At 40.1% G+C, this 14,713-nt stretch overlaps 1 protein-coding gene across 7 annotated transcripts; it reads right to left on the reverse strand.

The window, feature by feature from the left end:
• Positions 1–1,607: 1,607 nt before the first annotated feature.
• Positions 1,608–14,430, reverse strand: pknox1.1 (pbx/knotted 1 homeobox 1.1). 7 transcript variants are annotated; one of them, XM_022219855.2, is made up of 11 exons: positions 14,309–14,430; positions 12,779–12,891; positions 11,500–11,630; positions 10,856–11,027; positions 9,535–9,735; positions 9,188–9,338; positions 8,953–9,050; positions 7,902–8,030; positions 7,736–7,812; positions 4,948–5,114; positions 1,608–3,611 (listed from the first exon to the last, which is right to left on the reverse strand). In XM_022219855.2, exons 2-11 carry the CDS (start codon positions 12,827–12,829, stop codon positions 3,430–3,432), a joined length of 1,359 nt encoding a protein of 452 aa, XP_022075547.1. In that variant the 5' UTR covers positions 12,830–12,891; positions 14,309–14,430; the 3' UTR covers positions 1,608–3,429. The 7 variants fall into 7 exon arrangements, with proteins under 7 accessions (XP_022075547.1, XP_022075548.1, XP_022075546.1 ...); XM_022219856.2 differs by lacking the exon at positions 14,309–14,430 and adding an exon at positions 13,949–14,302; XM_022219854.2 differs by lacking the exon at positions 14,309–14,430 and adding an exon at positions 13,403–14,302.
• Positions 14,431–14,713: the final 283 nt, after the last annotated feature.

The following is a 14,713-nucleotide window of genomic DNA, read 5'->3' on the forward strand; positions in this document are numbered from 1 at the left end:
TTCTAAATTGCCCGTAGGTATGAATGTGAGTGTGATTGTTGTCTGTATATGTAGCCCTGTGGCAGACTGGCGACCTGTCCAGGGTGTCCCCTGCCTTTGCCCGAGTCAGCTGGGATAGGCTCCAGCACCCCCGCGACCCTAATGAGGATAAAGCGGCGTATAGAGAATGGATGGATGGATGGATAATGCCATGCACCTGAACAAGGTTCCCTGTGTCTGAGGCGGCACAACAGCCCCACAGCATGATGCTTCCACCACCATTTTCATTGGGAACAGTATTCTTAAAGTCGAAGGCCAAACAGCTTTAGATTAATTTGGTAGTCACACTTCTATTTTAACTTGCAACCTTTGTGATTTGCAATTTTTATTTTCACAAAGCAATTTGAAATCGATTAATTTGTCATATTCTAGAAAACCTAAAATTAAAAAAGTACACACAATATCAATACAATCAGTTCAGGAGGACCACATTTAGAGGTGGTCTTGTACTGTGGTTCGATCTCAGTCACATTCTGAAGAAAACTGCCACAAGTTGAAGGGTCACTTCTCCTTTCTTTCCTAACTTAAGCATGCATTGCATGCAGTAGAAGTAACAATACAAGTCAGTCAAACACACTCAACTAATTTGCATGGTGAGATTAAATCAAATTCTAGGCACAACTGACACAAAGATAACATTTTATCAGGTGTAAATGAGGAAACACACAGACCAGATGTGATTATCAAGATGATGTATTCAAAGTTGCTTACATATTGTACAGCCATGGCCATAAGTTTGGACACAGCATGACTTACTATGTCTGTTTTGATGTCTATGACAGAACATAACTAATATTTTTTGACAGCACCAGTTTAGTCATCAAATCAACAAGGGATATAATATTATCAATAAATTCCAACAATTGGAACAACTTTGTTCCCAAAACATATTAGAAGAAAATAACAAAAAAAATGCAGTACTTTCACAACCGAATTTGGTAAGAATAACAAAATGACACCAAACTCCTTTGATGTTTTTTTAAATATGAAACTTAATATAGTTCTCAGGAGTTGTGTTGTGACAATTTTGTGGTATTTTCTAAGATTCACAAGCGTCATGGTACTTGTGTCCAAACTTATGGCCATGGCTGTACATATCCAAACCCAAAATGCAATGGTTTCATTTCTAATAAATATGAAAGATGTCTTATGCATCATTTTGTTGACATTTTCACAAATTCCTACATGTGTAGAGGTTTTAGAAACGCTACTAGAAAATGTAGCTTAAAAGCAATGCTTAGTCATGCATAATTGTAAAGATGGAACTATGGATGTGTTTAAAACAAACACATTAAGCCAATAGTGATAAACCTTACCAGAGACTTGACTGAGTAACCCAAAATACTTGTCTCTATGTTTATGTGTTAGCATTGTCCCATTTGTTTTTCAGAAAGAAGAGGCTCGCAGTGCACCTGATCTGAGCAAAGACAACTGAATCACCAAGTTACTTCTAAAAAAATAAAACAAAACAAAAGATACCTATAGAGACAAACTGAAGTACTACCCAACAGTACAATCCTGTTTGGAGGCAAAGCTGACGGAGCAGAGTAAAGAGACAGCGGGCAATAGAGAGTTGGGCATCATTTATTCCAAAATAGAAAGCTCTAAGGCAAAACAAACAAGAGAAAAGTGAACAACGCTTCATATAAAGCAAGACAGACACAAGTGAAGAACCGAGAGCTCAACAAAGGCCCACCCAGAGTCACTAAACCCTCAGGCCATATTAAATCAACCGGGTCTCAACTTTACAAGGATAGAAAAAAAGATTACTGCATCTATTAACAGAAAACTGTTGTACAGTACATTATTACAGTTATCTAAAGAAGAGGCACCCCAATTTGTGCAGTAATATCAACATTTTGCTAATGAGATTTCAGATTTTTCACTACATCGTCTGTAGTGGCAGGGGGGCCAACAGAGGGTACAGCGCTTACTCTCATTCCTTCAGGCAGGCTATAAACAAGGACTAGCTTTCCAACTGCTCTCTGTTTTCAATGCAGTAGCATATACATGTACATAAATAAAAGTTGAATGTGAGCAAAACATACACTGCCTCTTGATGATAGATTACATATCTCACTGAGGAACTGCCCTACCAGGGCTTTCCATCTCAGGACCATGTGATTTAGCATAGTGTTCTGAATTGTGGATTTGAGAAAGTGGTGCCTACGCAACTATTGTAAAAATGATTAAAAGATGTATGGTATACACAATGTGAGTAAAACTTGAACTGTATATTTCTAAAATGCTGAAGCACTGCAGTCACATTACTGTGTAAGATAACATCTTCAGACAACTGGGGTATTGCAGTACACAAAATAAAAGTATTAACAATGCTTTACAGAGCACAAAAGTGTTGCGTAGTTTAGTGTCTTTTTGACCAATTTCTCCAAGGGTCGGATTTTCTTTATGTGCTTCTTAGCTAGAAATCTCTAGAAAAGAACAGATAAGGCCTTGTTAGTATTGTAAGTTAAAACCAATTTGAATAGCAATTTTCATGAGCATTCAATTCCTTTTTATGTTATTTAGAAAACTTCACATAACCCTGAAAAACAGGGTTGCTAGCTTCAATTATGAATCTGTACATTAATATCTGTACATTAATATTCCTTACAAAACAAGTGAACACAAAAATGAAACAAAACACACAAATTTCATGTCTGTATATAAAAATAAGCATTTCTCCTCTTTTTTTCTTTTCAATCTTTCCACTTGTTCTCTGTTTGGCCGGTGGGAGCCTGTTGGAGAGCCATGGAATAAATTGTAAGAGTGTGTACATTTACTCAAAACACAAGCATGCAAAAAGTGAAGACAAACCCTTACAGATACAACCTGTGTTGGCATCCAAAATTATAATTCAACTGGGGAAAAGGTACAGCGGCAAAAAAAAAGAAAGGAAGGAAAAATAAAGTCAATCAAGATTTACTAAGACGGCATAAAAATTTGCCTTATGTGTTTTTAACACTTATTTTTTCCGTTTGATTTAATCTTTTTGAGCTTAAATATACAAAAAAGTGCACTCAACTAAATTTAATGGGAAAATAAACGGTCTCTGAAATGAAACTCCTGATGTACACACACACACACACACACACACACACACACACACACACACACACACACACACACACACACACACACACACACACACACACACACACACACACACACACACACACACACACACACACACACACACACACACACACACACACACACACACAAAGCATACAGCAGTTCAGCAGGATGAAGGGTTGGAAGAGTTTAGGACCATTTTCCGGCAGGTCCTGTGCTTTTGTGCTCTATGTAAACCTCCTGCACCTGTGTTCTGTAGACCTATTTATGCATGTCTTGTGAATGTGTAGATCAGTGTGTGAGGGATTGTGTCCTCTACTGCAACGAGTCGCTGTTGTCCAGGCCCAGCCCAGCCATATCTGTGTCATCATCCTCATCTCCACTGTCCCCTGATTCATCTTCACTGTGGCCTCCCAGCATAACCTGCTGTACTGCCAGCGTGGCGCCGTCTGATGTCAGGCTCTGCAGGCCCTCAACGTTCATGGTCACCATTGTACCTGAAAATAAGGAAATGACTAGAGAGAATTACTATTTAAAAACTGCAATTAGAAGGTGCAACCTTTCATCAATACTGTTCTGGACTACACATTGCTTGTTTGCTGTTCCTTTGATCGCTTTACTGTTTTAACAGGCAGGTTTTAACAGTTTAGAAGTAGTTTACAGTGCTACTCTGACTAATAGACAGGTTCAATCACTGGCTAGTTAGACATGTTAGTTTTATGCAACCTGTTTGCAGAATTAAGCAGGACAGTTCTGTCATTTGGCAGGAGTATTCCAAAACTTAATGATCCAACAAAAAGAAGGGTAGGTGAGACAATATATAATACTTTTAGAAATGATACATCTCTAAATAGGGATCTACATGTATTAGCCACAAATCAATCAGGACAGGGTGTTAAGTTGGTAATTGCTCAGTTTGGTACTATCTGTAACAGTAGCAGAAGTCTATTCCTATTTCAGTCTAAAACTGAACATTCTAGAGGTTTCACCCAAAATGTTCTAGCTTAGCCATTAAATTGAGCATTCAATATGCAAATTTTCGTAAACATTTATTACTAGCTTTCATGCAGCCAGAATCTGTAACTTCTCTGCTAATACTATGTGGGTCAATCAACAGCCACCATGTGTAAACATGAAGCCCAAGATGATTCTGTCCAGTGACAATTCTAATAAAGTTGATTCAAACCAAATGGCTGTGTGTCTACAAAAGAGAGAAAGATAGCTTTACTTTGCAGACTTCTAAAGCTCAAATTGTACTGCTGGCTTTAATAGTTCTTTTAGGTCAATTCGGAATATGACGTACCAGTCTTAAAGAACATCTGTATTTCATTCATTTTACACTTGCTTCAACTGACACATAGCTGGCCAATAACACACTTTTCAATGTTTTATTTTTTCCAAAATAAATGGCAGTTAAAGCATTTCTTCTCCTTTCTTTGCTGTCCTGAAAAGACATTGAACTGTGACCCCAAAACTGAGTCCTGTTTTAGAAATCATGTTTTTAGTTCAATGCTTTTAAAGACCTGCAGATATCCTGGATGACCAGTGTGCAGAACAAAACCGGTTTTAAATTTGTGAGATGTGGTTCCCATGTTGGGACTTCCGTAGACCAGAATTTGATTGTCTAAATATTTGGTGAGACTGTGATAAAAAATAGCTCAGGAAAGAACATTTGTTGCTGTCACTAATTAATTGTTCTCCTTTAATTAGTTTTCACTCCTTTCTCTCCCTTGCATCTAAAAACATGCCCACAGAGAAATAGCTGCCTTACTATGTGACTCATTGGGTTTAATTAATCGGTTTTAATTGTAGATGAGGTTTTCTGCTGCATACCATCTGGCATGGTAACTTGCTGCTGGCTCCCTCCGCCTGCTGCGATGGAGTCCGGCCAAAAGCGCTGCAGTGGCCTGTTTTGAGGCGTTTTCTTCTTGGCTTTGGGTGTCTCAGAGGAGCTGGCATCCAACATGGGCTGCAAGATCCGTCTCCGTGCATTTATAAACCTGGAGACACAAGATGATGCAGGTTGGTTTTCTCTTTCCGGTACTGGTTGGAATTTGTGCTGACTATCTTTACCCCAAACTCCTAGATTCAGGCAACAAACTTGTTTCTTTCAGTCTGAAACAGATAAATAAAAAGGTAGCTAAAAAGCAACAAAATCCTGAATGTGTCTTGTGATAAAATACATTTCACTGCGATTTAATTGAAACTGTGGGTCTAGTCCAGGGGTCGGCAACCTTTAACACTCAAAGAGCCATTTCGACCAGTTTCTCACAGAAAAGAAACACCGGGAGCCGCAAAATCCTTTTGGCATTTAAAATGAAGACAACACTGTATATATATCACTTTTTTACCTCTATGCCCTTGTTAATCAGTCGTGATTAATTACAAAGCCTCTAATTAGATCAATTCATTTTTTTAATTGTGTTCTATATTTATCTTACTTGGTTAATGTCATTTTTGCTCCTGGACCTCATATGGTACGTAATGTTAGCGGGAAATCAATAATTTGCAAATGAATGTCTATTTAACTTGTAAAATCTATTTATCTTAAGCTAATAACTTTTCTCCAGTAAGTCGCTGCCCTATTTTCAAAGACGACACTCCTCTGACTCTCCGACCTGCTGCCTGGATGCTGGACGTGACATCGATCCGTGCTCTCGCGAGTAACGTCGTATTAACCTGACATATGAAAGAGTAGATACTGAGCGAGGCATGCTTGCTGATCTTTTAACTTTTATTATGACCACAACAATACTTAATATATACTCGCGTGTCTCTTACATCCAGCTGATCTACACGTGAATCAATGTCCGGCGACTTCCTGGTTCTGCCCCCGTGGCATGCTGGGTTATGGAGTTCTTCTACACAAAACACTCATTACATCACAGGCTGGAACGCGTATTTTGACAGACAAAAATTAAGACGTTTTATTTTGATGCTACAAGATCACCATAATCTTCAAATTTACAATTAAATTTAAAAAATTAACAATCTAAAATAAAACAAATTTTAATTAAATAGCCTGCTGATTATTTATTTTCCAAAGCTACAGGGAGCCACAACAGAGGGATGAAAGAGCCGCATGCGGCTCCGGAGCCGCGGGTTGCCGACCCCTGGTCTAGTCAGAAAGCTGTTCTCCAAGACACCAAGATCTGAACCACACATTTGTTGTTCGTGTTAAATTACAGAAGATATTTGGAAAGGATGTATGTGCTGGTATTCACTAAAAAAAAGCTTTACTTTTATTTTCTTTCAGCCTACAAAATGATACACTAAGTTGACATAAGGTAAAGTTTACTCACTTTGGGCCTGTTGGTATGGAATGCAAATAAGTGACTGACCAATTATATTTCTACAATAGTTAAAAAAGTTAATGGCATCACCAACGTTACTGTAAACAAGATGACATGGTCATCAATATCCCCCGCCACATGTGATGTCTATGAGTCTATATCCAAAATAGTGATAAAGGGCCATAACTCTGTTAAATATTATCGCACAGGTCTCATTTTCGAACTTGATCAAGGTGTCCATGATGTGAGGCTACATACTAAATTGTTAGCTGTAAAATTAAATGTTCACTCACATAGTGAGCATCTCCTGGGGGCTAAGCCCCCCCTGTCCTGAAAACCTAGTGCCGCCCCTGCAGCAGTTTACAGCTTGTCAGCTGCAGTCGCATTCTGTCGCTAATTACGGGCTAACTGTGAATGCTAGCTCAAAAGTAACCGGATGGTGAGTGGCAGGATGAGTCACGGAAGAGGTCGGTATGTTTAATGTTGCTGTAGAGTGAAAAATGACCGAGAAACGGCAGTTTTAAAATCACTGTATGTGAAGCAGCACAAGGCCTAAATTTGCATTGAGCCTTATGGAGGGCGATTCAGGTTCCCACGTCAATTAAGGGCTGGCGCGTGACGTAACAATGTGCCAGGTGAACAATGTCGGACTCATATGAATGTAGAGAGTCTTTACTATAGTCTGTGAAAGGATTGTTCTTGTAGTATGTACTGTTTGGTCAGGATGGCGATTGAAGTTAAAAAAAAAAAACTGGACAGAGTTTGTCCCTCTCCACACACTTGTACCAGAGGAGCACATGCTCTAACATTGGATTTTTTGCTCAACCTAGGGGTTTTTGGAGGCTCCTGCATGGAAAACCATAAATCCCACCATCACAATATGTACATGCCTGAAAAGAAGAGAGTTGGGGCTTTTTTTAAGACTAAAATGAAGTCTGTAGGTGAAAGTATGGCGAAGCAGTAGCGTTTGGAAAACAGTGCATGACATGGTCATCAATATCCCCCGCCACATGTGATGTCTACGAGTTTATATCCAAAACAGTGATAAAGGGCCATAAGTCTGTTAAATATTATCGCACAGGTCTCATTTTCGAACTTGATCAAGGTGTCCATGGTGTGAAGCTACACACTAAATTTCGTAATCCTAGCTGTAATAGTTTCCAAGAAAAGCTGTCCCCTTCATCTCGGACGGACGCACGGACGGACGGATGGACGGAGGCCAAACCTATATCCCCCTTTTCCACTTCGTGGAGGTGGGGGATAATAAACTTAAGATGGTGTAGTTAATTGGTATGGGGCAGTGCCTAGTGGGCCACTTGGAAACTCACCAGTTGTTGACCTGCAGAAGTGTCAGGTTTGTCTGAGTGGCAATCTGTTTCTTTTCATCTTCTGTAGGATAGGGATGCTGCATCAGAGAACAGGAAAAAAATGCATCAGTAGTCTTTTTTAAAAAGGGTGATACACATGGAGAAGATGTGATGCCCCCAAACTCACCCCAATGTGCTGAAAGAGCCACGAACGCATGACATTGGTGGCATGTTTGGGTAGAACACCCCGCTTGTTCTTGGTTGAGCTGTCATCATGATTAAAGAGGTTCAAGTCCTGGTGAAACTGCAGCTGAAGCTGAGAACACAGATGTCCAATTAGCCATCTTTCTCTAAATTCATCAACAGGAACAAAGTGTTAAAATTACAGTGTGAATATGGACTTCACGTCAAAAGTTCAAATCATTTGCATTAATGAGTGAACACAGCAATCGCAAAAATCCCTCCAAAGTTTACTCTTATCAACAAACATAACATCTGACAAAAACGAAGACATGCATTCTTAAGTCAACTGCAGTTGAGTAATCATATCCCATAAATGTCAAGTGTATTTTGAGATTGTCAATAAAACACATTTTGAAAACATTCAACATGTAATGCTTGAGTACCAGAATAGATTTGTTCAGAACAATAACAAGTTATTTTCCCCATCTAATTCAGAGTATATAAAATCATGAAATGCATTTTCTATTTGCTTGTTATGAATCACGAGATGTCATCACAAAAGATATGCAGACTTAAAGAGTAATCAAGAAATGTAATCAAAGCATTCACACCTATAAAATGGTTATCTATAACACTGTTAATTTCAGTAAACTACAAATTATCTGTTTACAATTTTAAAGCAGAGACACTGAGGCCACTTTGTAAAACTGCTTAATGCAAGCATTTTGTACATGTTAAGCATATCTAGCAACAAGATTTTAACCGATTAAAAGCTTTTGAGAAGATACTTATATGCAGACTGAAACATTGGAAATTTACACCAGTGAATACCAGTAAAAATTTCTGTTATGGGCTCCTGTCACGCCTCCATGCTGTCTAAGCCACCGACTTAGACAACAGACCACCATCACAGTCACAAACGGGCAATAACAGATGACATCAGCAAGTCTATGTGCCTCACTCAGGACCACAGAACCTGCCTTCCAGCAAGGACGAGAATACTATACTAAATCAGTGGGATAAATGTATACAGGACAGACAACAAGTTATACTACCTGATTGTTTTGGACGCGTATTGTCCCAGGAGAAAGAGCCTGTGTTACCACCTGGCCCTGAGGAGTGACGACTGTGACTGGCTGGTACACTGTGCCACCTGAATCAACACATGTACATAAATTCAGATTATGATAAACTGCAGAGCTGAAAAGTGTTAAAGTGCTGGCTGCAACAATGAGACGCTTCACATTGATGCATGACAATATCTCAGCTGCAGTCACAACAGTACAGTACCTGAGGAAGGGGTTGTATGCCATGGCGACATACCTGCGACCACCTGGGTTGGGTTGACAGCTGTCACAGTAACATTTCCTTGCTGCAGGGCTGATGCTGGCACTACAATTTGACCTTGGGGGCTGATGGTCCCCGAGATGGAACTGGGGGTCTGTGTAACAGAGCATGCATACATAATAGGCCTGAGTCATATGTACGAGTTTTTAACATTGATAGGTTTTGTAACCTTACTTTACTTTTTTAATTTGCTAATATACAACAGCATGCACAGTACAGCTATTTGTGGTATCTGATTCTTGACCTAAATTTGTTTTGCAATGATGCCTACAGGTCACTTTTGCACATACCTGAGTCTTGGTGGGTGAAAAGCTTTGAGCCTGGCCTTGTACAGGGGAATATGGGCTTCCCGGCTCTCCACTCAGAAGGGTCTCACTGTTCATCTTAGTCTTGAGGCAGGCGATGTAGCGGCTGCAGAAGTCTTTACACAGATCACTCACCTTCTCCAACTCCAGCAGATGGATTCGCAGCACCTGGATGGCTTTCACCATCTACAGAAAGAAAACACACAAGGTTTATGGCAATGCACCATAGTCTCTCACAGTCTGAAATGTGCTTCCATTTTTCCTCTTATAAATCTTATGACTAAGCATTCAGACAAATGATGTAGCTGTTCCATTTTGCATCTCGTCCACTTCTATCCTACTTCTTTTCAGAATTTTGTTACATTTTGGATGTAGTATTGCTTGTATTTGCATCTGATTATATTGAAGTATCTGTACTCACCTTGTTTTACACCTCCCTGTGAAGCAAACTGAACATTTAGGTACTAATTCTTTTGGATGTTTACTGGTCAACCAGAGCATATAGTAGATGAATTAGACAGTGATTTGACCATCAAGAGCAAAAGCTAAAACACCAAACATACATGTATACGCAAAAATCTAAAACATAGCTATGCCAGGTTGTGTTGGTATTTGTGTCAATCTTGGCCAGCTAAGGGACACTTGCACCCTCAGAGGTCAGGTTTAGATGAAGCAGTCTCCCATGTTGCACTCAAATACCTGAGTTAAAACACAAAGCCAAATTTGCCAGTGCAATGACACAAAATGTGATATAAAGTCATTCTTACAAGGTAATGAATTCTAATTGATGGAAAACAAAAGGATTTGACAGGACAGCATGTCACCATGCTGCGGAGGTCAAAGGCTAAAGACAAGTAAATATGTGTGTAACCTTTGTTATTCATTTTGTCATATATCAAAACTAAAACCATCGTTTTGTCATTTGCTTATTAGCTCTACAAGTAAATATTACCTAGATATAAAGTAGGAGCTGAGGGTTCAACAGATGCAGAATAATTAACAGAGAAACTTGACTCTGTTACCCAGGTCTGACTCAAACTACTTTAAAACCAACATCAAAATTGCTGTTGGTGTGAAGATGAAGCTGTGGGCCACAACGTTTGTCTCTCCCACTTTGTAGTGCACCTAGTCCTTGTTACAGGAAGCTGTTCTATTTGAACAACTCCATATATGCTGCAGACTGCATCACAATGCAAACTCAATTTGTAGTTCATTGTACAGTAATTGTAGCGTTTGAGGGAAGCATAAAAGCAAAACAACAACCCGAAATTTCAAAACTTTCAGACCTCAGTTAGTGATGCCTCACCAGGTTGTCAAGTTCAGGGTCTTCACTGAAGAATGGTTTCCCCTCCTTCTCCTGATTGCGGACAAAGTTCTCAATGTCCACATCAAAGCTTGCTGAGGTGATGCATTCAGAGCTCAGTGTAGACTGTTCACACTTCTCAAACAACAGGGCCAATAGAGGGAACAGGGGATGCCTGTGAAAGGCATGCAGACGCACGCACGCACACGCACACACACGCACACACACACGTTGCTGAGCTACACCTTTATTTCTCGCCTTTTTTGACACCTTCTCTGGTTAAAAAAAACATGATTATGAAAACTCAAAGAAAAAAAATTGTGTCATATGTGTGAATATGTGGGATCAAAATGCTACAAAAATTTGCACAAGTTCAGACAACAACAAAGATAAAATACACAAATAAGCAGCAGTTGTTAACACACTCTGCCACAATTTCAAATCCCAAAGAGCAATAAGAAAGTCACATGAATAGAGGGTAGGATTTCATAGATAGCATGTGATGCTTCCAAGTCACAGTTTAGTTTCCCAGCTGAAGAAGACAGATTTAGGAGTAGAAGGGTGTTTTAAATGAAAACGACAAAGCCTCTGTCTGTTTTTAAGTTTCTCTCATTCTCTCAACAACAAATATACAGAAGTATCTCTACCGATAAATGGATGCTTTGTCTGCGTCCATGGGTGTCTGTGGCTCTGTGGGTGCTGGGCTGGGCACCTCTGCCAATGTCCCCTCAATAAACTTCTGCTCCGAATCGCTGTCTACTTTCACTACACCTTGCATCTGCAGTGAGAGGGAAAACAAATGTGAGAAAGGCAGACAGAAGTTGATGGGAAAGATGAAGAGAAAGGCAGAGAATGAGAAATACAAAGACATCATTTGAAGACCTAGTGTAGCTAGACGGCAAAACATAATACCCAGCCTTGCTTCAAACAGCCTTTGCAACGTCATGAGGATAAAGCCAGGATAGGAGCTAGGAGAATGAAGACTTGTTTGCTTTGATCAACAAGATAGTGTCATGAGCTCCCTCATTTGGGAGAGAATTTATCAGTCTGCTGGCACTTAAGGGCATTTATTATACTTTTGACTGGAAAATGACTTATGCCTCTGTGGTGGAGACATTCACTTAAATATGCATCTGAATTCTCATACCCTCTAGTCTCTTGACATAACTTTGGAGGCATGCGGCGACTAGACTGCAACCAGAAAGTGCTACTTTATAATCTCAGTGAAGACCTAAAAATGACTAAATCTGGTGTTATAACCTAAAGGCAAATGAGAATGCAATCCCTAACCTATGCCTTCACCTGATGCAAATAAGACACACTATAATGTTTCTGCAAAGATCCACTGGAAGCAGACTCATTACTCAGGAGACAAGTTTCTTCTCCTTTACTGTCACACATTTTCACACCATGTCTGTCTACCAACAACATAGAATGCCTGTCAGCATAAATCAAATTCCAATGATGTGATGGGAGACCACATAGCCTAAAAATAAGGAGTTGCTTGGGGTGTACAACTTGTCATTAGTCACAGATTGTTCTCAGGTCTCAACACCCCCAAACTTGGCCCTTGTATAGTATATGTTTTTGTAAGCAATTGACATAAGCACAAACATAAAAATGCTGGGAACAATTACAGATTTATAATACATCACTGTCTCCCATATAGTGATTATTTTTGTCGTGGTCTGCCACAGACAGACAAGTTCATCACCAACGCATCACTCACACTGAAGTAACAGCATTAATGTCGTTTGTGTTCTAGTGTTACATTGAGAAAATCTTCCCTTTGTTTGGCTATCCAGGCAGACTAAATACACTATCCTTTTTACTTAGCAAACAAGCACAAAAAAAGTGCAGGTCGCCCAGTAGGGGCAGGTTGTGAAGGCCTCCATTTCCCAAACCAAATGTTTCCCTCTCACCCACCTGCTGCTCGCCCTTTGGGTACTTGTCTATGGAAACCGACTGGGCTGCCATCACGTTCACTGCAGACGCTGCAAACACTGGGGCATTATAGAGAGAAGGGATAGGTGGCCGACCTACACAGTGCACATAGTTTCAATTAGACTGCCTGCAGTCACAAGACTTTTAAATAATTTGACAGTTTTGACGTGAGAATAAAAGGTTATTAACGTTACTAGCTTTGTTTACTGGGTTGGTATGTTTACATTAGAGAGAATAAGCTAATTTCCAAATTGTTAATAACTTTATAGTAGATGGGTCTAAAGTTTTAAGTCTACATTCTTATTAACAAATATATACTAACATTACAACAAGACGAAGACAACAATAGAAATATATTACAAATATTAAAAGTTACATGCCGTAAATGCATACACATCTGGGCAAATCAAGGTAACATAGTGGGACCCTCAAAACAAAACTCGGACAAGAATCATTTGGTCAGGGTTTACTAATTTAGTTCCATATAGCTTATATGGGCCACTCTTAAAAACGACAGGAGACTGACATTGAGAACCTAAGGTATGTTATAATGATAATAGTGAGCTTATGTTAGCGTTACCCTTCAACCGCTGTTAACACACCCACCACGACATAGCTTTTTAGCCTGCGTTAGCTCCAGACACCGATCGAGGCGGCAAGGGAAGATAAAAGTTTAACAAATCTTTTGGGCTAACATTGGCCGACTATCCTTTAACTGGGACAACATTGTTCGTAAACTCAGTACCTCAGTTAAAACAAACCTTGTTTTCCCTCGATATTTAGCTACATTTATACATTTAGCGTTAGCTTGCGCACCCAATCTGTGGTTAACCTAAGGCAATCGTTCGGCCGAGCTAACATTAGCAAGGTAGCTAACTGTTAACTTTAAAGTGTTATTCATGCTCGTACTGTATAGCCAAAATGCAAAGCGCCATATTTAGCGAGGGGAATCACTGCCAAAAACAAGCTAATCTAGCTAGCCAGGTACAAAAAAAGAGACCCTGCTGCGAATTGATACGAATGGAGCTTTTGTCGAAATAAGACACCACCGCTCGCTTCAGCGTTAACAATTAACATTGTAAATTAATATGTATGTCTTGTCAGCTGTGTATAGTAATTCGACTGCAACAATACTAAGCATAGACTGCACACCAGGCTAGCCCGGTTGATCCTCAAATCCTTCCCCCATCAGTCAATCACTCATGCGGGGACAGCTGCCCTCTCCTTCCCCTCCCCTACACGCTAACGTTACAGCTGTCGGGCCTCGTTTCTAGCTCTCGCCCTTTGCTTTTCCACAATCCTCCTCTGCCCCCAAAATGCCGACATATTTTTACCCCCCTCCCTTGTATAGTTTTTTTCCCCCGTAGCTGTGCTGCTTCTGCCACCCTTCTTAAAACACCCTCCGCTACCCTGACTAGGTCCGTGCTCCTCGCCCCGGGGCATTTTTGCGTGCGGCCCAGATTGTTTGATTGATAGGGAACGGAAAAAGAGGGATTTTGAGTGACAGCTTACCTGAGTGCCAATCTTCGTCACACTGACAAGCGGCTGCAGCAATCGGGACCCGCAGTTGTCGCGTTGCGTCATCGCGCAAGGGCACGCAGGGGCGCTTGGCTCATGAATATGTATAAAGTGGGCGGAGACATGACGTCCTATTGCCTGAGAGTCCCTCTGCACCCTGCTGTTTTTTTTTTTTTGCTTGACAAACGCTATTCACTGGCCCAGTTTCCACACATTCTCGAATTATATCTCCAGCTTTACGCTCCCTGGTTCATATCGTTTCATAATCTGCACAAAAACATGACAGATGGTGATTGTTTATTCCTTAAAAACGAGGATACCCATGATAATTAGAGAATTACGTGCAAGCAAAGAGAGTCAAAATTGTGATCATTAAAATAGAAGCACAGATAAACCACT

This window comes from Acanthochromis polyacanthus, chromosome 14, assembly GCF_021347895.1.
Source record: "Acanthochromis polyacanthus isolate Apoly-LR-REF ecotype Palm Island chromosome 14, KAUST_Apoly_ChrSc, whole genome shotgun sequence".
Classification (NCBI taxonomy): Eukaryota; Metazoa; Chordata; class Actinopteri; family Pomacentridae; genus Acanthochromis; species Acanthochromis polyacanthus.

What these genes read in the sequence shown, in the direction of transcription:
- pknox1.1 (XM_022219855.2), bottom strand. Translation starts at nt 12,829, where the DNA reads ATGGCAGCCCAGTCGGTTTCCATAGACAAGTACCCAAAGGGCGAGCAG. An exon ending in ACCCAAAGGGCGAGCAGCAG is followed by an intron (nt 11,631 to 12,778) that starts GTGGGTGAGAGG and finishes CTCTCACTGCAG; the next exon opens with ATGCAAGGTGTAGTGAAAGT. An exon ending in GACAAAGCATCCATTTATCG is followed by an intron (nt 11,028 to 11,499) that starts GTAGAGATACTT and finishes TGCCTTTCACAG; the next exon opens with GCATCCCCTGTTCCCTCTAT.